The sequence below is a fragment of the Lycium barbarum genome, chromosome 8 (assembly GCF_019175385.1).
Source record: "Lycium barbarum isolate Lr01 chromosome 8, ASM1917538v2, whole genome shotgun sequence".
In the NCBI taxonomy this organism is placed as follows: Eukaryota; Viridiplantae; Streptophyta; class Magnoliopsida; order Solanales; family Solanaceae; genus Lycium; species Lycium barbarum.
Genome location: NC_083344.1, coordinates 91030521 through 91049226, shown reverse-complemented (window position 1 = coordinate 91049226; position 18706 = coordinate 91030521). Strand labels below are relative to the sequence as shown.

Sequence of the window (18706 nt, the reverse complement as noted above, 5' to 3'; positions counted from 1 at the left end):
ATTGTCAGAAATACAGACAAATAATCACAAGATAATTTGATTAGTCTCAGCTGCATCATGATGACAGATTTCAATTTTCAACACTGGCTGGGCCTTACTAAAAGATCCGATCATAAAGTGAAACAAGAAAATAAAATGACGAGGAAATAAGTTTATCACAATGTACGACTAAAACTGGTTAAATTCATCTTTTCATTTACAGCAAAAGCTTACATTATCCAGTTATGCATAAAGGAAGAAGCTCTGTATTTTCCTATCATCATGGACATAAATATAATACTCGCACAAAAATACCTATAAAAGAGACAATAAGAATGATACATCCTGCAGTAGTAAAACAAAGAGGCATGCTACCATGGCAAAGGACACACAATGTACTCTACAGCTCTCCTTGCCTTCGCCACTGTCTACAAAAGATAGTTTTCTAGTTTCGCCAAAATCCATAACGGGCTCAAAATCTTGGAAAATCACCAACTCGAAATCTCCCTCATGTCTTGAGCTGTCTCCATGGCAAATATCATGTAAACAAAATCTTAACGCGGATGGACAAATGAAGCTAGGGAAGGGTTGATTGCATCAGGGATGAGCATAATGTAGGGCCTTTGGTGGTACATATAAAGCATCACCACACTCAATTGGAGTATGCATAAGTGGGTTCCATCTATCAAACACTATTCTGCCACCTCGACCAATCCTTCCACGAGAGTTGAATGTTTGTCCAACTAGGCCATTTTCCATTGAAGAACCTGGAGGTGTAATACTTGCAGCTGCCAATTTTTCTGGATCAAGAGGTTTAGTAAACAGGAGAAGTGGCTCATTTGGATCCTACAGCAAACCAATAAGAGCAAAGTCTGGTAATTAGTTTAGTACTACGAGTGCGTTAAGTTCTATGTAGCACGTGCTTACACACAAAGGAAAAGTAACTCATATGTGAATATATGAATATATGAATGATTAAAGAGGATCGAGTAAAAAAAAATTATTAGAAGAGTAGGTAAGCACCAATTTGTGGAGCCATCCATGTGGGACATATCGCCGTTTCAACACTCGCTCTCGCCTCATGCTTCCAGCAGAGGCCATCACCGGCTTTGAGTCAATGAAGGTAAGATTTGGTGAGACAGCAGCCTGAGCATGTGGACGGCTAACAGCAGCGTCATCTGAGTCGCCATATTCCTCCTCACTTGAACAAAACTTATTTGGGAAGGAAGGAAATCCAGGCAGAGCCAACATGTCCTCAAAAAGCTCAATTTCATTCTGGAAACCGAAAAAGTCTTACTATTTAACTCAGAATCAAATCGCATTCCACATTACCATGAAGAGCGGAGAACCAGTCACGGTGCTAAAAGATATTGAATTGAAGAGGCCATGGTAATATGGAAGTTGACAAACGGCAGTTAGCTAAGAAAGATCTCTCCCACGATCAAAGATAGTACTGCCATAAAGAGTTAACTCTACTTTAACCTATCCAAAATGATTTATTACCAGCCTATTCGGCACACAACTTTTAATGGATTACAGAAATGTTCTTTTCCAGTACTACAATTGGAGGTTAATTCATATCAGCGTGTAATCTCTAATAAACTCACAATTTCATACAACTCAGAAAGCAATCATTGTTAACTAGGGAGCAGGCATACTCATAAAATGCTGCCTCCTGTTGTGACGCCGTAAAAAAAGTAATTTAATTGTGGATTGTCAAATAGCAATATCACTTCCGCAAGTAGGTATTACAAGCTTAAAAGTTGCGAAGGAGAAAGAAAATAATACCACACTCCACATACCTTGTGCTTCATTTGAAGTCTCTGAAGACTAACCTCACTCTCCACAACCTCTCGTTTCTTCTCCTCTCTCTGCATATAATCACATCAAAGGAGTTGAAAACTGCTGATTGGGGGATCAGACAGATCGACTTTGTATAGGTCTGTAATTTCTTCATTTTGTGGGAACAAGCTTACAAGGATAAAAGAACATGCTTTCATATCTTCATATTGTAATGCAATAGTTCTTTTTAAGTTTTCCACATTGCAATTATTAAGAAAGACAAACCTTGATGAGAGCCTCAAGAATGGTTTTTGCTTGGTCAAGGTTGCGCCTAACCTGCAGAATGTGAGACATATAAGAGTTTATACAATACAGTTCAATTTGAGAAAGAAATACAATATTTGTTCATCTGTAGACAGCAGAGCCCCTGCACGAGATGCAGTTTATCCCTCTAACCAAGTATATGGGAGGCGTGCTAGAGGAAATCATGCCGGGCAATAGCTTTTGTTTCTTAGTTCATTATTCTTATATCACCAAGACAATCATTCTATATGAGAATGTGTCTCAGATAAGCAATGATGCCAGGTGTGGGCACCAAGAACATGCAAAAATGACCTGCAATTTGCAACTTAAAATATATTAAGAAGATGTTCAAATTCATTACGGAAAAGAGGGAGGTTAAAACACAAAAAAGCGTGATTATTCTGGCTTGGTGTTGCAATACCAATATACCATGTTCAAACCATGCAGAAGTTGAAGATAGATTGGATGATACAGCTAAAAGTACATAAAATGAAGGGTGATAAAGAAAGGTCATCCGGTTGTGCAAAAAATATTATAATGCAGGTCAGACTAAGAAAGAGGCTGAGCAAGACCTGTCATAAAAGAGTGATCTGGGCCAACAGAGGGGTAAGGACACGATAAAACCTCCACAAACAAAATCCCTGTTGGTAATTTTTTTGTTTCTAGTTGTCAGAACATGCGGAAGAAACGAATTGAGAACTCTAACTGTAATTCCCCACTTACCTGGCGAAGCTTTTCAAATGACTGCACATTGTTTTCCCTCCTTTGCATCTATACCAGAAAAGGGTAAGCAAAATAAAATACCTCATAACAACTAATCATCAAGGCCGATGATTTAATAAAATATTAGGTCAAAGTAACCACAGTCGCATACCCTCCTTGTGTGAAGCCTGTGAGCCTTCTCCCTTGGCCTAAATACATTATATGGATTGGTATCATTAACAGGAGGAGGGGGCTGCAAGAATGAAGGTAGAAACAGCAGTCAGGATGTAATCTTTAACTAATAGGGTCACGGCACACCAAATTTAACTATGATCATCTCTTACGAAGGTGCATATATCAAAATCCACCAAAACAAAATAAAGAAAAGGAACATGAAACTTTTCATTAGGAATGATATCACCGGTCACATGTTAGAGAAAGTTGGTGGTGCAAACAGGAGTGAGGATGCAACAACATTCATGTGAGAATTGTTACACGACTATATTGATCAAACGGGAAAAGCAGCTGCAAAAATATGTGATATATTGAGAATATGTCAGCAATAATATTAACAATACCTTCAATCTGAAATGGAAAAAAAAGGAGATTTCATTGCGCCCTTACCTGCCATCCCCCTCCCACCAGAAAAAAGTCTCCACCAAAAGAAAGGAGTAAAAATAAAGCGACACATGAAAGCAAGAAAGAAAAAAAGTGAGGACAGCTAACTGTTTGCTTTTTATACAGAGATAAAAGCTCAATTATCTTATATCACCATATTTACTAACCGAATATACAACCGCAGAAGTCTGAATACATTGCTGGAATGTGAGTATATTTATTGAAAGGGACACTACACTGCCAGGAGTGACTAAAGTGGGATATAACGGGGCACGGAAATAACTGAGTAAGGCCACCAATGGTGCAAGAAAACACCCCCCACTTTCTCCACCATTCTTGCTCAATTGAAAAAGAAGGTTATGAAGAAATATAAAAAGGGAAGTAACCACAGAAGAAGATTAAGCGAATAAAAGAGAGGGAAATACTGAATAGGATGATCAGGAGGCATCAACATGGAATACTAGACCAGATGACTTAATCGTGTGAACACATAATTTAAGGTCCTGAATGCAATTAGAACTTTTAGCTTTGAGGGATATGAAACAACTAGAAACATTCTTTTTGAAATATCTCGCTCATCGTCAAGAATGAGGACGGGATATTAAAGAAATGGAATGCGTAGCATTAAGTGCTGAACAAGCAAAAGTACCAAATTCTAGTTTCTACGGAGCTTCACTGGTACATTTTAGTATTTTCTTCTATAAGTATAGCCCAATTAAGAGCAATAATATTATTGCAAGATCTGAGTCCAGCTTCTCTTCTACTAGAAGAAAGTAACTTCCCAAAATAACTTTGCAAAAAAACCTCTTGCATAGTGCTTGGAAATATGTTTAACTAATATGAAGCAATGAAAGAAAACATCAATAGAAGAATCTGGTCATGGCGTCGATTGATGCTTATTGAAGGCCCAAAACAGTCAAAGAGAACCAGTAAAGTTGTTTCATATAGCCAGGCAAACTGAGAACACAATGAAAAGCACTGAGGTAATTTACCTGTACTAAGAGAAAATTAATTTGACATACAAGAAGACTAAATGCTGGAAAAATTCAGACATAAGTAGAAGAGAAGAAAAGGCGAAAACTGAAAGGGGGAATAAGTTGGTTTATGCAAATTTTCTTGGTACTTCTTGAAATTAATATTTAACATAAATTCAAGGAGCTACCACCTCTTTCTTTCCATTTTCTCCCTTCCTATTAATCAGTTTGCAACATATGTTTTTCAACACAAGCAGTGTATCTGAACTAGGATATAGAGATTATACATATTATCTAACATGACAACCAAATCACAATGAATTCAAAAACTATATAATGCTGAAGAGAGATTTTAAAACCACCAGCAAGAAGAGCGTCAGGTTATTTATTAACATAAATTAAAAAACGGAATCACTGACTTTAAGAGGCTAACTATCTCAAGATATCTCTTTTTTGTTTCTTCTGATGAGACAGTCCGGAGAACTAATTTTAAATGATAAAATCATCAGAGAAAATTCAGGGAGGAGAACCTTATCCCCGTGTCTTGTGCCAAAAAAACTGATGAGGTTATGGAAGGCAAAGAAGATTGCTTGACAAACCATATCTGTACTATGTGTAACACCAATGCAATCACTTATAGTTGGATTACAATACAGAAATTAAAACTTGACCTGCAAACGCCGAAGAATAGGCTTCTGCCACCGTTCTCGCTGATAGACAAGAAATGTGAATTCCCAAGAAAAAGAGATGCGTGAGATTCATCTTCAAAATACCAATTTACTAAGAATCTACCAAAGCTGATAATAAAAAAGAAAATATCATAGCACCAATTAATTAGTCAAGCACTTGAAGCCCATTGCATGTTGGTACATAACTGAATAATGATTGAGATATCAAGAAACTTATCACCGTGCATATAAAGTCCAGTATTAAAATTGAATAGGAAGTTCTTAAAAAAAGAAAAAAGAAAAATCGGAAGCGCAAGCTAGCCCGGACAACATGGCTATCAAAATACAAAAAATAGGAAGTTCTAAGCGTTAAGTCATATAACCACATACAATTTTTTTAAATAGACGTTTTCAACTAAAATCCCTTAAGACTATATTTTTTGAAACTAATCCCTTAGGACTATATATATCCAGTAAATTAGGTCTTTTTATATCAGAATGGATTACCTAATAGAAGCCACATATCCGTTCACAACCATTTAAGATACATAGTTTCAGCCATCCGAAATGATCCAAACTAAAAATTCTTTGTTCAAAAAGGCTTGCATTAGCACCTATGTGTATAGCTTGTGATAATCAAACATGATCTGAAATTTGACAGGACAGATTCATCTGTAGACTTACTGATTACAATGTGACCTTGCTAGTATTAGAATAAGTGGAGAAGAACTTTATAGATGTCTGTTGTATGCATACAGATATCTGTTTCAATACCAACTTTGATGATCCCTCCAACTGGAATCACATTTACTTTGTCTTCATCAAATTGCACAATATAAAATGTTGTTAAATCACAAAACATAAATCGGTGAAGAATAGGTACCTTGTCTTTCCAGTACGTATAAATTGACTGGAAAACTCCATATTTGATTGTTAGAGATTGCAACGCCTGGATCTCAGGAAAAAGAAAGAAAGATGAACCATTAGACTCAACGCTAGCCAACTCCTCAGAAAATAAGTAAAACTACCGAATCACAACACTCAGAGAAGCAAACAATCTCATGAAAGAAAATCAGTCATGACATCCAGAATTAAGATCACGCAAGAAGCAGAAAACTCTTGTACATGTTATGCATTTAGAACTGAACAAATGAAAATATTTCCCCCAAATAAAGATGCCTCCATACCTAAAGAAGGCACATATTCAATACATTGACATAAGTTGCAAACTGATGTTTCTCAGTGAAACAGTAATTTTCAGATATTTCCTACAAAAGATGTTGTCCCTTTCCATTGAACTGACAAGATGCATACCGGAACATGGAAATTTTCAACTTGACAGTAAAAAATACCAAAGAAGGCCAATGATTTCAAACTTCCTTACGTGATACTGTCAGCTGTGAGTTCAACACAATTCCTATCTTAAATTGATATCTCTTCAGGTCCTTAACTGAGAATTTTAGAAGTTAAAAGTAAACCTTCATGTTGTCAAATTGAAAGTGGAACCTATCTCTTTACTTACCAAAGACTAGAAAGTATGAGAAGTCCATAATGTATAAGAAATCAAACTCTTTGGTCTCGATGTAATCCTTCTTCAATGTTAAAGACCAGAAGCTACACATAACTATCATTGGATTTTGGTAGTTCTGTTTCCGTAGAGGAAGTCATTTGAGATACCACAACATCGGCAATTTTCTGCAACTACGTAATATAATTGCATCCATAGTTCAACAGCTTCATGTGAAAGCTTCTTTTTCACGACTAGATAAAAGAGCAGATAATCAATGGATCAAACAACCAAAAGAGACATTAGCTGGCACTAGAAAACTATTACCCATGATGACTCTTGAAAATACCTCCCATGCATCCCTTAAGATCATTTAGTTCATCGGATCACTTAGTCAAGAAACAAAATCAGAAGGACTACAAAAAGAAAAAAATTGTGTTGATCTTCATCTGATCATGCGACACATTGCCTCTAGAATTCTGTTGTATATTTGCAGACTAACGTAAGAGGTAAACTAAAGTAATGAACACAGGTTCTCTACAAAATCCACATTAACAACAAAAATGTGTACTTACTACCAAAACCAATATATCAACTACTCGAAAGGAGACTCTTTTAAATAAAAAAGCAACAAAAAGGTCAAAGTAAAACCAGCAAAAAGAAACAGATTAAGCAGAGCTATTTTCACCTCAACAGCAGCATCAAAACTTAGAAGCACTGGGATAGGTGAGCCAAGAGTAGGAGTAATCACTCCTGCTCTTTCTCGGGCCTTGTGATCTAAAACCTCTAATTTGTGCAGAATGGTCTCCAACCTATACAAGGCAAAAAGCAATGTCTGAATAGCAATCCAAAATTCAAATCATGAACAAGGTTTACTAGAATTGGATAGGAAAAAGATGAAGAATAAATGCACAACTAGTGAAACTCCTATGGATGAAAGAAAAAAGATTTAAGAAAAATACAGAATAACGATGAGCTAATGAAACACAACAAGGGAACGATAGCAGTGTGAGGGAATGGGGCATAGCAGTCTGACTGAGTTGGAAAGCAACAAGGAAAAAAAAGAAAAGCTCAAAAAGAAAAAAGGCCGGTATGTCACTTAGTCAACCGTAAGAGAACTTGTAAGGATAAACTAAGGAAAGAAGGCATTCTATGCTGCTAGAGATGATGAAACTAAAGAAAGAACGAGGTAGCGACAAACAAGTTTTTGAGATATCAGAAATTGTACCTCACATGCAGTTGAAATCAGGTTAACAAATGGAAGGATTAGTTAGTAAATAGATATGGACTGCCAGACAATAATGAGCTTGATCAAGGCAAGGTCAAGGTGGGTAACCTAAGAAGATCCCACAAAATAATGAGCTTTTGCTCTAAACATCCACGTCATATAACATGTCAGTATGTTGTGATCGTTTGCACGAGCTTTGTCCTCCAGAGCCAGGTAAAGATTCCAGAAGAATGGATTGAGCGTCAATGTGGTTTAAAGCATCAAAGTGAAGTCAGGCTCCATTATTGAAGCACACCGGAGCACTTAAGGCAACAATGGCAAGATCAGAAAGGGGCTCTTTCCCTAAAATTTGGGCTTCCATAATTTAATAGCATCACACCCCTTGGGGTGCGGCCCTTCCTGGACCCTGCTAATGTAGGATGCTGTGTGCACCGGGCTGCCCTTTTTCTCATAATTTAGTAGCAACTACCTGTGTAGCACTTTTTTTGTTCCAGAGCTATGTAGCACTTTGGCTAATATATAGCTTAAGAAGTTGTAATATGAGTAAATAATGGAATCATTACGTCTCTTCTTTTTTCTTTTTGTTTTGCATGACGGTGGTGTCCGAGCCAACTTGCAAGCACCTCAACCAATTTTGTCGGGTATCTGCTACCTTCCACCAGTATAGACGTCGGGTAATTCTGTCCACCAAGGCTTGGGTAGATAAGAAGATATCACCTACGGTTTTTGTCTTCGCCAGGATTTGAACCTGAGAGCTCATGGTTCTCCCTCCCCCCCCCCCCCCCCCCCCACTTCATTGACCACTAGGCCACACCCTTGAGTGCGGAATAATTCTATCTCCTTAATTTTTTCCCTTAAATATTGATTTTTAGGTTGCTTAAGCTCTAGTGTCGTGGTCATATGCGTGATTAGTGCCTAATGAGTTATACAGTCTACAATGAAACCTGCACCAAAAATATCCATAATCCCCTTTTTTTTGGGTTTTGAATAAGATAAGGATCCATAAACCATAAACCTTGGATGGTTTTAGCAGGTCTTACACCTTTTTTTTTTAAGATTAGGTCTTACTACTTCTGACTGAATGAATAGGTACAAGTACCAGAATTCACCATTTCCACAGAAGTGCAACTATTAATCCAGTAAATACTATTGGTAAAAAATCTTAAACAGTGCAATATTTGCATTATATCAAGAAGAAAGATGGGAAGACCAACTACAAGGAAGAAATAGATAGTAATCATTCAAAGTAAATTATCTGAGGTAAAAATGAAGACAAAGGACTGCCAAAGCAACAATGGGCAATGAACATAACAAAATATACATGTAAGAGTACAGTATGATTTTTACTTTTCAGCTGCAAGAGCGTTCCTCTCTCGGTTTAGGTCTTGAAGCCAATCTTCATCCTCATTGTCAAGATCGTACTCAACAAATTCTCCAATCTCGGCTCGGGCTATAGTTAATTTAACAAAATTTTAGTAAGTTTTCTTCTTGGATAAAGAAGAAACAGGACATAGTAAGGTTCAGAGATACTGTCAACTTTGAAGTAAAATCAAAATGCTAGCCATTTCGTCGCATACCTCCTCTAGCATGTATATAAGATGCTGGCTGAGCAAAAGTACGTGAATAATCTCTTTCATATGTATCCACCACCACATACTCAGGGATAGGTATTTCAGGAATAAACTTCTTGCTAGAAGTCTGTTGTACCTAAGGAATAATATTGTCCAGCATAATCAGTTTATCTACAAAGACAACCTATCCAGGAATCAATTCTAAATTCCACATCTTATCCTGCACTATAAACTTCACGGTTTCAGATATGTTCTACGTTCCTAGTATACAACTCCCAGTGGAGTTTAAAGCAAGAACAGTTTCCTCAAAATGCAAAAAACAAAATTGCTAAGATCTCTTTATAAGAACTTAAGAAACCGAAGAAAAAGGATAAGTAGACTTTTGAAGATATGTTTACGGCATCTAAGATACAAGGATACCAATATAGATTATTGAACAGCTAATTTTTCATCTCACTGAACAAAAGATGCCCATCTCCCAAGGAAGTCGAGTTTAGTGCGCAACAACAAACTTTAACATCTCAGATTATCCTACTAGTCTTTAGGATATACCGGCTTTGTGGCTATGGCTGAGTCACTTCCAGGGAAGAAACAATTATAAATTCTTTAATTATCACGAATCATTTTCTCAAAATATTCATCATTGATTGAACTAAAAATTACTTCACCTTGTTTTCTGGTGCTTCAAAATTAAACGTATCAAGAATATTATACCCCAGTGTAATCAGACATTACACCTTAGTGTCTCACAACGAACTTGACCCCAAAAACACCTTCACACCACAGATTCCTGAAGGCATCAATAAGGGGAAATACGGAGTCTTTCCTAAAATAATCAAGGCCTTAAAATTCTTACAACAGGTACTTTACAATCCCAAAGATCTCTTCATCTCTTAAAGAACACCACCAAATAAAAGGAGCAGCAGTGCATACTTCATCATTCAAAACAAAAGAAGGAAGGCCTCATTTAGCAAGTAAATGCTTGCCAGTGGCTCATCATCATTCAATAACACTAAACCATCAGTAACACTGACCAAAAAGAAAAGAAAAAAAACTAAACCATCAATAACTACTTCCCATTTCTAGAATGAAGAGTCTTATGATGACTTATGATTTCCTATTTTAATTAGAGACCAGCAGAAGCGAAAGGGCAACATAAAGTGATTTTCCCGTGAAAACAGCGGTGCAAATAAGAATTAGGAACAGTTAAAACACCATATCAGAAGCTAATCTACAAATTACTAAGTCCATAGTATGCATCTCTTAAGAAACTTGGGAAACATATCTTAGTATAACGAAATAGATTACCTACCTTTTTTTGGATATATTCACTAATGTGGTTACGAAAACCAGAACCCTCCTCTATGTTAACCAATAACAATATATAGTTGTCAACTTGAGCTAACAAGATAAGTACACCACACCAATAGAAGCCCTGAAACACACAGCTGTACAAGCTTTAGTCTACCTTTCTTGAGCATCATGACTTATTTTATAATAACGTGCAAAAAAAAAAATCTTTTGAGCAGTCTTCTTTTAAAAATGTAGTAAAAATTTCTGATTTTTGTTCAAGACTAAGAATCCTGCTACCTTCAGCTAAAGCAGTCAATTATATCTACTCTATCATCTAACAAAAAGATGTCTACTATGCATTCTTAAAATAATACCCCAGTTGCAGGATATAAGTATCATATTGTATTGTACTTACTGTGTTATATTCTATTGTACCGTATTATTTTGATGAAAATACAACGTTTGGATAGATTGTACCGTTTCCTGTCGTTACATAATGCCATCAGTAGCAATTTGAAGAACAAACCTTAAGGGGTGGAGCTATTATAAAAAGGTAGGGTAAAGGATAAAACAAGATTAGATACTAAGAAAAGACAAATGAGAAGAGGAAAAAAAAGGTAACGATGCGATCACACCAAATGAGTCATTACATAAAATGGGACTTTTCGTCGTTACGCAACGATGGATTTAACGACACGATACAATTAAATTTAAGTAACAATCAAAACAAACATTGTACTTAAAATAACAATACAACATAATACAATAGGTAACAACCATCCAAACAAGCTGTAAAAATAAGGCAACGACGCGATCACACAAAATCGGTCATTACATAAAATGGGACTTTTCGTCGTTACGTAACGATGGATTTAACGATATGATACAATAAAATTTAAGTAACAATCAAAACAAACGTCGTACCTAAAACAACAATACAATATAATATAATAGGTAACAACCATACAAAAAAATAAGGTAACGACGCGATCACACCAAATCGGTCGTTACATAAAATGGGACTTTTTGTCGTTACGCAACGATGGATTTAACAATACGATACAACAAAATTTAAGTAACAACCAAAACAAACAACGTACTTAAAATAACAATACAATAGGTAACAACCATCCAAACAAGTTGGAAAAAAAGGTAACGACGCGATCACACCAAATCAGTCGTTACATAAAATGCGACTTTTCGTCGTTACGTAACGATGAATTTAATGATACGATACAATAAAATTTAAGTAATGATCAAGACAAACATACATTGTACTTAAAGTAACAATAGGTAAGAACCATCGAAAGAAGGTGTAAATTATGAAACCTCAATATCTGCAGCTTCAGCAGCGAGACGAATGATTTGGTTGCGGGTATTAGAGGGTGTATCAATATCGTCCTCAAAATCCTTGAGAGATTTGAGAATAGGTAACCTCTTATGAATGTCAAGTGGACGAGGCCTAAATGAGAGTCTACTCATATTTTATCACCTCAAACTCATTCTCCACAAACAAACTTCACTTTCTCTCTGCATTACCACAAGCAAATAGAGTGGACATCAGTGCAAAAATAATAAAAGAGAATAAAGTAATAAACGTATCAACCATAATGAAAATAAGCAGTCAGCTCATTTCAGAGTTCAAATGAATGGAGTAAGTGACCACTTTGATTTGAATAAAAGGGTCGAATTTACCTGAAAACGAAGAGGTGTTCCGTTGAGGGTAATCGCCGGAGAGAAGAAAGGAGATTGGTTGCCTCCGGCAGCTTAGGGCTTTTATAGGGGGGCTTTAATCATTCTAATTGAGAGATATCGGGTCCACACCTGCCATCCCTTTCGGGTGGGGCACTATTTCTCGGGTCCTTCAAACATTATCAAAGACCATTAGTTATATGTTTTTGTTTTGGGCATTTTTAGGAACGATCATTAACGATGTACTTCACCACCAAAGTTGTGAATTTGGTGCAGCAAATGGGCTGCTCTTTTTTTAATCAGAAGCTTCAAGTTTGACTCTTAAGTATGAAAAAATCCTTTATAGAGAGCATTTCCTCCCCGAATGAGAACTTATGCGGCGAGCATTCGAATATAGTCGGTCTCCAAATGTGAGTAGCAGACACCAAACAAATTAATAATGTACTCCCTCCATCCCATTTTAGTTATCCACATAACTATAAATATTCGTCTCAAAATGCTTATTCATTTACAAAATCAAGATAGAAGTAATTAAATTTTTTCCTACTTTGCCCTTAACATTTATTGTTTTTTTAAGTAACTAATATTGATTAGAGTGCAATTAACTGGAGAAGGATAAGGGTAATGTAATAAAAAATACACTTTTACTTATGAGTTCTTAAAGGGAGTGTTAAAAAAAAGTGAACAAGTAATATGAGACGGAGGGAGTATATAAAAGTAACGGAAAATTTATGTGCTAAAAACTTTCCTAAATATTGTGTCAAAAGTGCACATTAATTAATCATCGCTATTCCCAAAATTTCGGCGAACAGTCTGTTTTAGCACCTCCGGTTGGGCCATCAGATTGGATATGAAAATTTCGGTTTGAATTTTCGATTTTCAGATTATGTAAATTACAATCCAATCCAATAAGCTCGGATAGGATCGAATTTTGTAAGTTCGATTTCGGATTAACAGGTTTGGATATTTTGAATTTTCGGTTTTGACTTTTGAACCTTTAAAGCAGATTTATTATGAACGAAATTCATGTGCTCCAGTTACCAAGCTACAGGTCTTACCATAATATGAAACCAACTATGTAGATTCAACAAAGAGTTGTTACCACTAAGCCAAAAGGTTGAGTCATATAGTTCAATTCTACATTATTCCCTTTATTTCATTCAAGTTGTCTTATTCTAAAGTAGTGAATTAAACTACAGCTTTGCAAGTTATATTATATTTAAGGGTAAATCTGCAAACATATTCTTCAACTTTGTGATTTAGAGTAGATATACCCCTTGTTAAAAAAGTGATGCATATATACCCCTGCTGTTACACACATGGTGCAAATATACCCTTTTCGCTAACAATTTTTTTTATAAATCATTTAACTTATTTTTTAATTTAAAAATATCACGTGGTTTTAAAAAAATAAAGCTACCCTTTTTTGAGTAGACTTATTTTTTAAATTCACGAGGCATATCTTTTTCTGGTGGGTTGTTTGGTTCATTTAAAAAAAAAATCTTGGCTTTAAAAAATAAGTCTACCCAATTTTTTTAAATGAATCAGACCCGATCCACTAAAAAATGACCACGTGTCTTAAAAAAATATGTCTACTAAAAAAATGGGTAAACTTAATTTTTTGAAATCACGTGGCATTTTTTAATTAAGAAACAAGCTAAATAATTTCGAAAAAAAAAAAAAACTCATGTCTGCAAAAAAGGTATATTTGCACCATTTGTGTAATGATAGAGGTATATGTGCACCATTGCTTTAAGGGCTATATGTGCGCCATTATTTTAATCAGGGTATATCTGCTCCAATTGCAAAGTTGAAGGGTATATTTCCACCTTTTCCCTTTAGTAGAATCTTCATATCGGACTTAATATTATAATGGGTAGGTCATAGGGCAATTTGCACGATTGCCCTTATTCGGGGGTGGTCTTTAATTTTTTTTCCCCTCAAATTGATGGTCTTTAATTTTTGTCCTTCGCCTAATACATCAAGATTTTGGGTTCGAACTGTCACACCCCAACCTTAGGGGTATGGCCGGCACCCGAAGGACCGAGCGAACCAACTGTGATATCTAAACTCTGTAACGTGAATCATAGGCCGACGAGGCCACTGAATAACAATATAAGAAGTATATCATAACAACCTGCAAGCAGAAAAGGCCCAACAACACATATATGCATTACAAGGGCCAACAAGGCCACAATCAAGAAAGACAACTAGTCAGAAGGCCGGCAAGGCCAAACACAATACCTGTACACTAACTGATAGTCTGTAAACCTCTAAGAGCACTAATATGCATCAACTGGTCGGGACAGTGGCCCCGACATACCCATAACCATACTCTCTCTCTCTATATATATGTATGCATCCTATTTAATGACTCTGACCAGCAACTCTGGAGAATAGAGTGCGAACATCCCTGCTGAACTTTGGTATCCTACTGAGAAAGGTACAACAATCCGTCTACCGTACCTGTGGGCATGATCACAGCGCACAAAATGTGTCAGTACGAAAGATGTACCAAGTATGTAAGGTAGTAACCATAAACATAACATAAGCATAAGAGATACAGATAACTTGGGAAAAGATGTAGAGACAACCTGAAACTCTGAACGAGGCCACTGAGGGCGACCAAAATCATGACATAAATGTAAATGCATGCCCGTAAAATCATTCCTCACTGTGGAGGCATATATCATATCATATAACAATAATAAATCCCTCTGTGGGGTGAGCTCATCATCATAACATCATCTCTGCCTAACTGATCAGTGGCAATGCACAACTACGTGTCTACCCGACCGCTTACAACACGGCTCGGTAAAGAAAGAAATACATCTAGGTGCACAGCTACGTGCCTACCCGGCCGCTTACAACACGACTCGGTAAAGAAAGAAACATGTTTAGTGCACATATAAGTGCCTACCCGGCCGACTATAGCGCGACTCGGTAATGAAAATAAATACATATATATAAGTGCAATGAAAGATTGACCTCACAAGAAATATCATGGAAAGAGTCGGGGTGACCTATCGCCGTTATCCTCCGACTATCATTATTGTCGCTACATTTATCATTATTTGATCATTAGGCCAAAGAAGTAAAAGTACAAGGAAACATCTTGTTATGAATTATTCACGAAGCCAAAGTTAGCCAAACTCTTATGAAATATGATCGACACAACTTTTATCGGAAGAGTGTGCTAACGAGAGGTTCATCACCTTGGAGCAATAGACAAGAAGATAAGGATTAACTCAATTAAAGGAAGTACAATCAACTTAACTTTGATGTGAAGAGTACCATAACTAATATCATTCTTCATTCGATAAACAAGAGGGATACGAAATCTGAAAGGTACTTCAATACAAGCTATTCATGAGAAAAGGTAAGCTTAACCATTTTGGGACACAATAGACACAAGTTGAACGGAAAGTCTTTTAATCGATAGCCAAAAGGAGATGTGGACCATAATTTGGTACAAGTCATAGATGAGTATGTGTCAGCTCAATTATCATGGAACGCGATCGATCCAAGTTAGCGGAACAACTTTTCAATGAAAGGTCATTTGAAATCTAGTCATGCCACAAAGAGAATAGAAAGCCCTACATACCTCGTCGATGGAGTTGTATACATTTCCCCGAGTACTCGAACGTCTTACGAATGATTTCCTACATAATACAGACTATTCAAGATCAAAACCAAGGTCATAACTTATAGAAATCTTCATTTAGACATTTAATCGAGCAATTCATGGGCGTCAATTTATAAGACTTTTTGTAGCATAATTTCCTCGTAAAACGCTACCAAATTCTACTTTTCTACTCCTCCTCGTCAATACGATCCAATCCATATCAACACAGCTCCAAACAACACGTTAAAACCACATAAAACAGCCCAACTATCAAGCCAAGTCCATAAGAGTTCACAAGAATTGTCAAAGCTTATTCTATGGGGTTTTCACCAAATTTCTAGGTTTAATTACTTGTAGAAGTTCAAAGAGATCAAAAGGAAGTTAAAATATACCTTCGATGATCAAAATCACTCCAAACTCCAAGTTACCTCAAGGTGAAGTCCTTATCCAAGAAGCAAATTAGCGAAAAAATCACAATTCCGTAGTTGCCATGTTGTTCTTCATGTTAAAGTTGATAGATTTGCTCTTGGTTTGGATTGAGATTGATGGAGGATTAATTGGAGAGGGTTTGAGAGTTTTACAGGTCATGTATGGTGAGGAAATAGAGAAAAAATCATGAAGAGCGGTCTTTTATATAGCTTAAAGTGAGCAGCCACCGACCTTGGTCATTGTTTTCGCGGCAGTTTGCGTCCTTGGACGGAAATGCGAATATTTCTCTATTCCGATGTCGTATTAACGAACGGTAAAATCTGATGGAAACTAGACTCATAGACATTCGATTTGATAGATAGATCACCCCGTAACTCTAAGTATATTGAGAGAAAAGCTCCGAGACATCTGACCCAAATTTCAGTGAAATTTACAAACTTAACTTGCAACGCCCTTTGTCGACTTTCTTATTACAACTCGTTTGACTTCCAAACTTAATAATAGACCATTATACAATTCAAATACTTCATATCATTACTTGCTTAGCATGTGGAGCACTCCTAATCTCACCCAAAAGTACAAGTTATCGTATTCCCAACTTGCCGACTTTTGACGAAACTCATGCTTCTTTGATTCATTCACCCTCCAAATCTTCCGCCACTTACTAATATTATTTATAGACTCTTGTAACCATTTTTATTAATAAACTCAATCCCTTTTATCCTCAATATAATTTCTTTTTGAACTTACGTCAACTAACTCATGATACGACTTTAACGTGCGAAAATCCGAGGTGTAACACGAACGCTGGCTCAGTCAAAAAGAAAATTTGCAAGACAGAGTTTTGTAACAAACTTAGGCCTATTCGGGCAAAAGTTAGGACTTAAGGCAGAGGTTTCGCGAAAGCCTTGCCTTGCGACTTTTTTTTTTTTGACTGAGCGGGGGTTCGAACCCAGAACCTCGGGATATTTTCGGCCACTTTTTTAAGCAAAGGACAAAAATTAAAGACAAGCAATTAGGGGGGCAAACATTAAAGACCGATGACTTTGAAGGGCAATCCACACAAAAAAATGTAGGTCATAGGGTACAAATTTATTGGACCTTTGGGCTTATTAGTGTTGAACACATATAATATGGGTAGGGATAAATATAAGGTATAAAATTTCGGATTTTCAGCTATCCGAAGTACTGAATCCGATATCCAATCCATAATTCAAAAAATTTAAAAATAAAATCCAAAGTCCAAAAAAAAAAATCATTCAAAAAATTCGGATTTCGATCGGAATTTCGGGTTGGCCCAAACTATGCCACCCTTGAGTCTTTTCCTTTTTTAATTATCACAAAAATGAAAACTATCTGCATTTTCTAAGATAAACTACAATAGCACCATCTATCAAAAGGAATGTTTTAAAATGTAAAGTTAAAATTTACTTGGATGCGAAGTGGGCTTCAAATAATAGTCTAAAGTTGTACCATAGTCATTCGTCTCATACACACTTTACATCTTGAGTTTATGCACATTTGATGAGTTATAGCATGTCATAGTTTTAATGATTTGACAAAAGGACCAAGGACCAGGTCCTCCATCAGGTCCCATGGGAGTACTGCACGGTACTTAACAACTATAAAGCTGCTGCATTGTTCAGGCAGAAATGCAGCAGCACAGCTGTATGTATGCAAGAAACTAAAAGCTTTTGAAAAGTCATAATCCATGGTCACATGTTTCTCACATGCTCTCTATTTGGTCTCATATATATACAACATGTTGGGATTATTTGACCTAACACTTGCAAAATCTAAAAGGCTATATTTCTCTCAAGTGTGGCAGCTACCTTTCTCAAGGTGTCCACAAGAACAAGATCTCAACAATCAGAGGGACCAGTTCCTTGCATTGAAGACATTTGAAGTCCTTAGGATAGTTGAGTCTTGTTTTATGTTCTTAATTTGTGTTCCTACACTGCTTGTCAAGAAGCATTATAGTAGGACAAATTTCAATCTTTGTAACTTTATTTTCTTGGTTAGAGTTAGCTAAGTATCAGTTAAGTCGTTTGGCTAGAGTTAGTCAAGACTTGGACCTTTGCAATAGAATTATTGTAAAGGTGCTTACAATGGGTGTGTTGTAAGAGTTAGGGATTAAGAGTTTAATTCCTAGGTTGCAATAGCTTGTAATTTGAAGTTGCTCGTTTTAGTGAAGTTGGAAATCCTACTGGGGTAGGTCGTGGTTTTTAATCCCTTGAGCAAGGAGTTTTCCATATAAAATTACTTGTCTTATTTTCTTTCTGTTATTATCTGTGAAAACAGTTTAAGGACCTGGTCCCTTAGACTGTTTTAGTAA

The 18706-nt window shown here is 36.3% G+C and overlaps 1 protein-coding gene across 3 annotated transcripts; it reads right to left on the bottom strand.

The window, feature by feature from the left end:
* Positions 1-175: 175 nt before the first annotated feature.
* LOC132606294 (uncharacterized) lies at positions 176-12607 on the bottom strand. 3 transcript variants are annotated; one of them, XM_060319735.1, is made up of 14 exons: positions 12321-12606; positions 11955-12155; positions 10645-10767; positions 9339-9468; positions 9109-9211; positions 7222-7345; positions 5910-5975; positions 5030-5068; positions 2939-3019; positions 2788-2835; positions 2047-2097; positions 1782-1850; positions 1003-1254; positions 176-825 (listed from the first exon to the last, which is right to left on the bottom strand). In XM_060319735.1, exons 2-14 carry the CDS (start codon positions 12105-12107, stop codon positions 577-579), a joined length of 1488 nt encoding a protein of 495 aa, XP_060175718.1. In that variant the 5' UTR covers positions 12108-12155; positions 12321-12606; the 3' UTR covers positions 176-576. The 3 variants fall into 3 exon arrangements, with proteins under 3 accessions (XP_060175718.1, XP_060175719.1, XP_060175720.1); XM_060319736.1 differs by lacking the exon at positions 5030-5068 and having other exon boundaries at positions 12321-12607; XM_060319737.1 differs by lacking the exon at positions 10645-10767 and having other exon boundaries at positions 12321-12601.
* Between the last annotated feature and the right edge of the window lie 6099 nt (positions 12608-18706).

Coding starts and splice junctions, on each gene's coding strand:
- LOC132606294 (XM_060319735.1), bottom strand. CDS start 12,107: ATGAGTAGACTCTCATTTAGGCCTCGTCCACTTGACATTCATAAGAGG. Junction 9,469..10,644: donor GTGAATATATCCAAAAAAAG/GTAGGTAATCTA, acceptor ATTATTCCTTAG/GTACAACAGACTTCTAGCAA. Junction 1,255..1,781: donor GACTTCAAATGAAGCACAAG/GTATGTGGAGTG, acceptor TTCGGTTTCCAG/AATGAAATTGAGCTTTTTGA.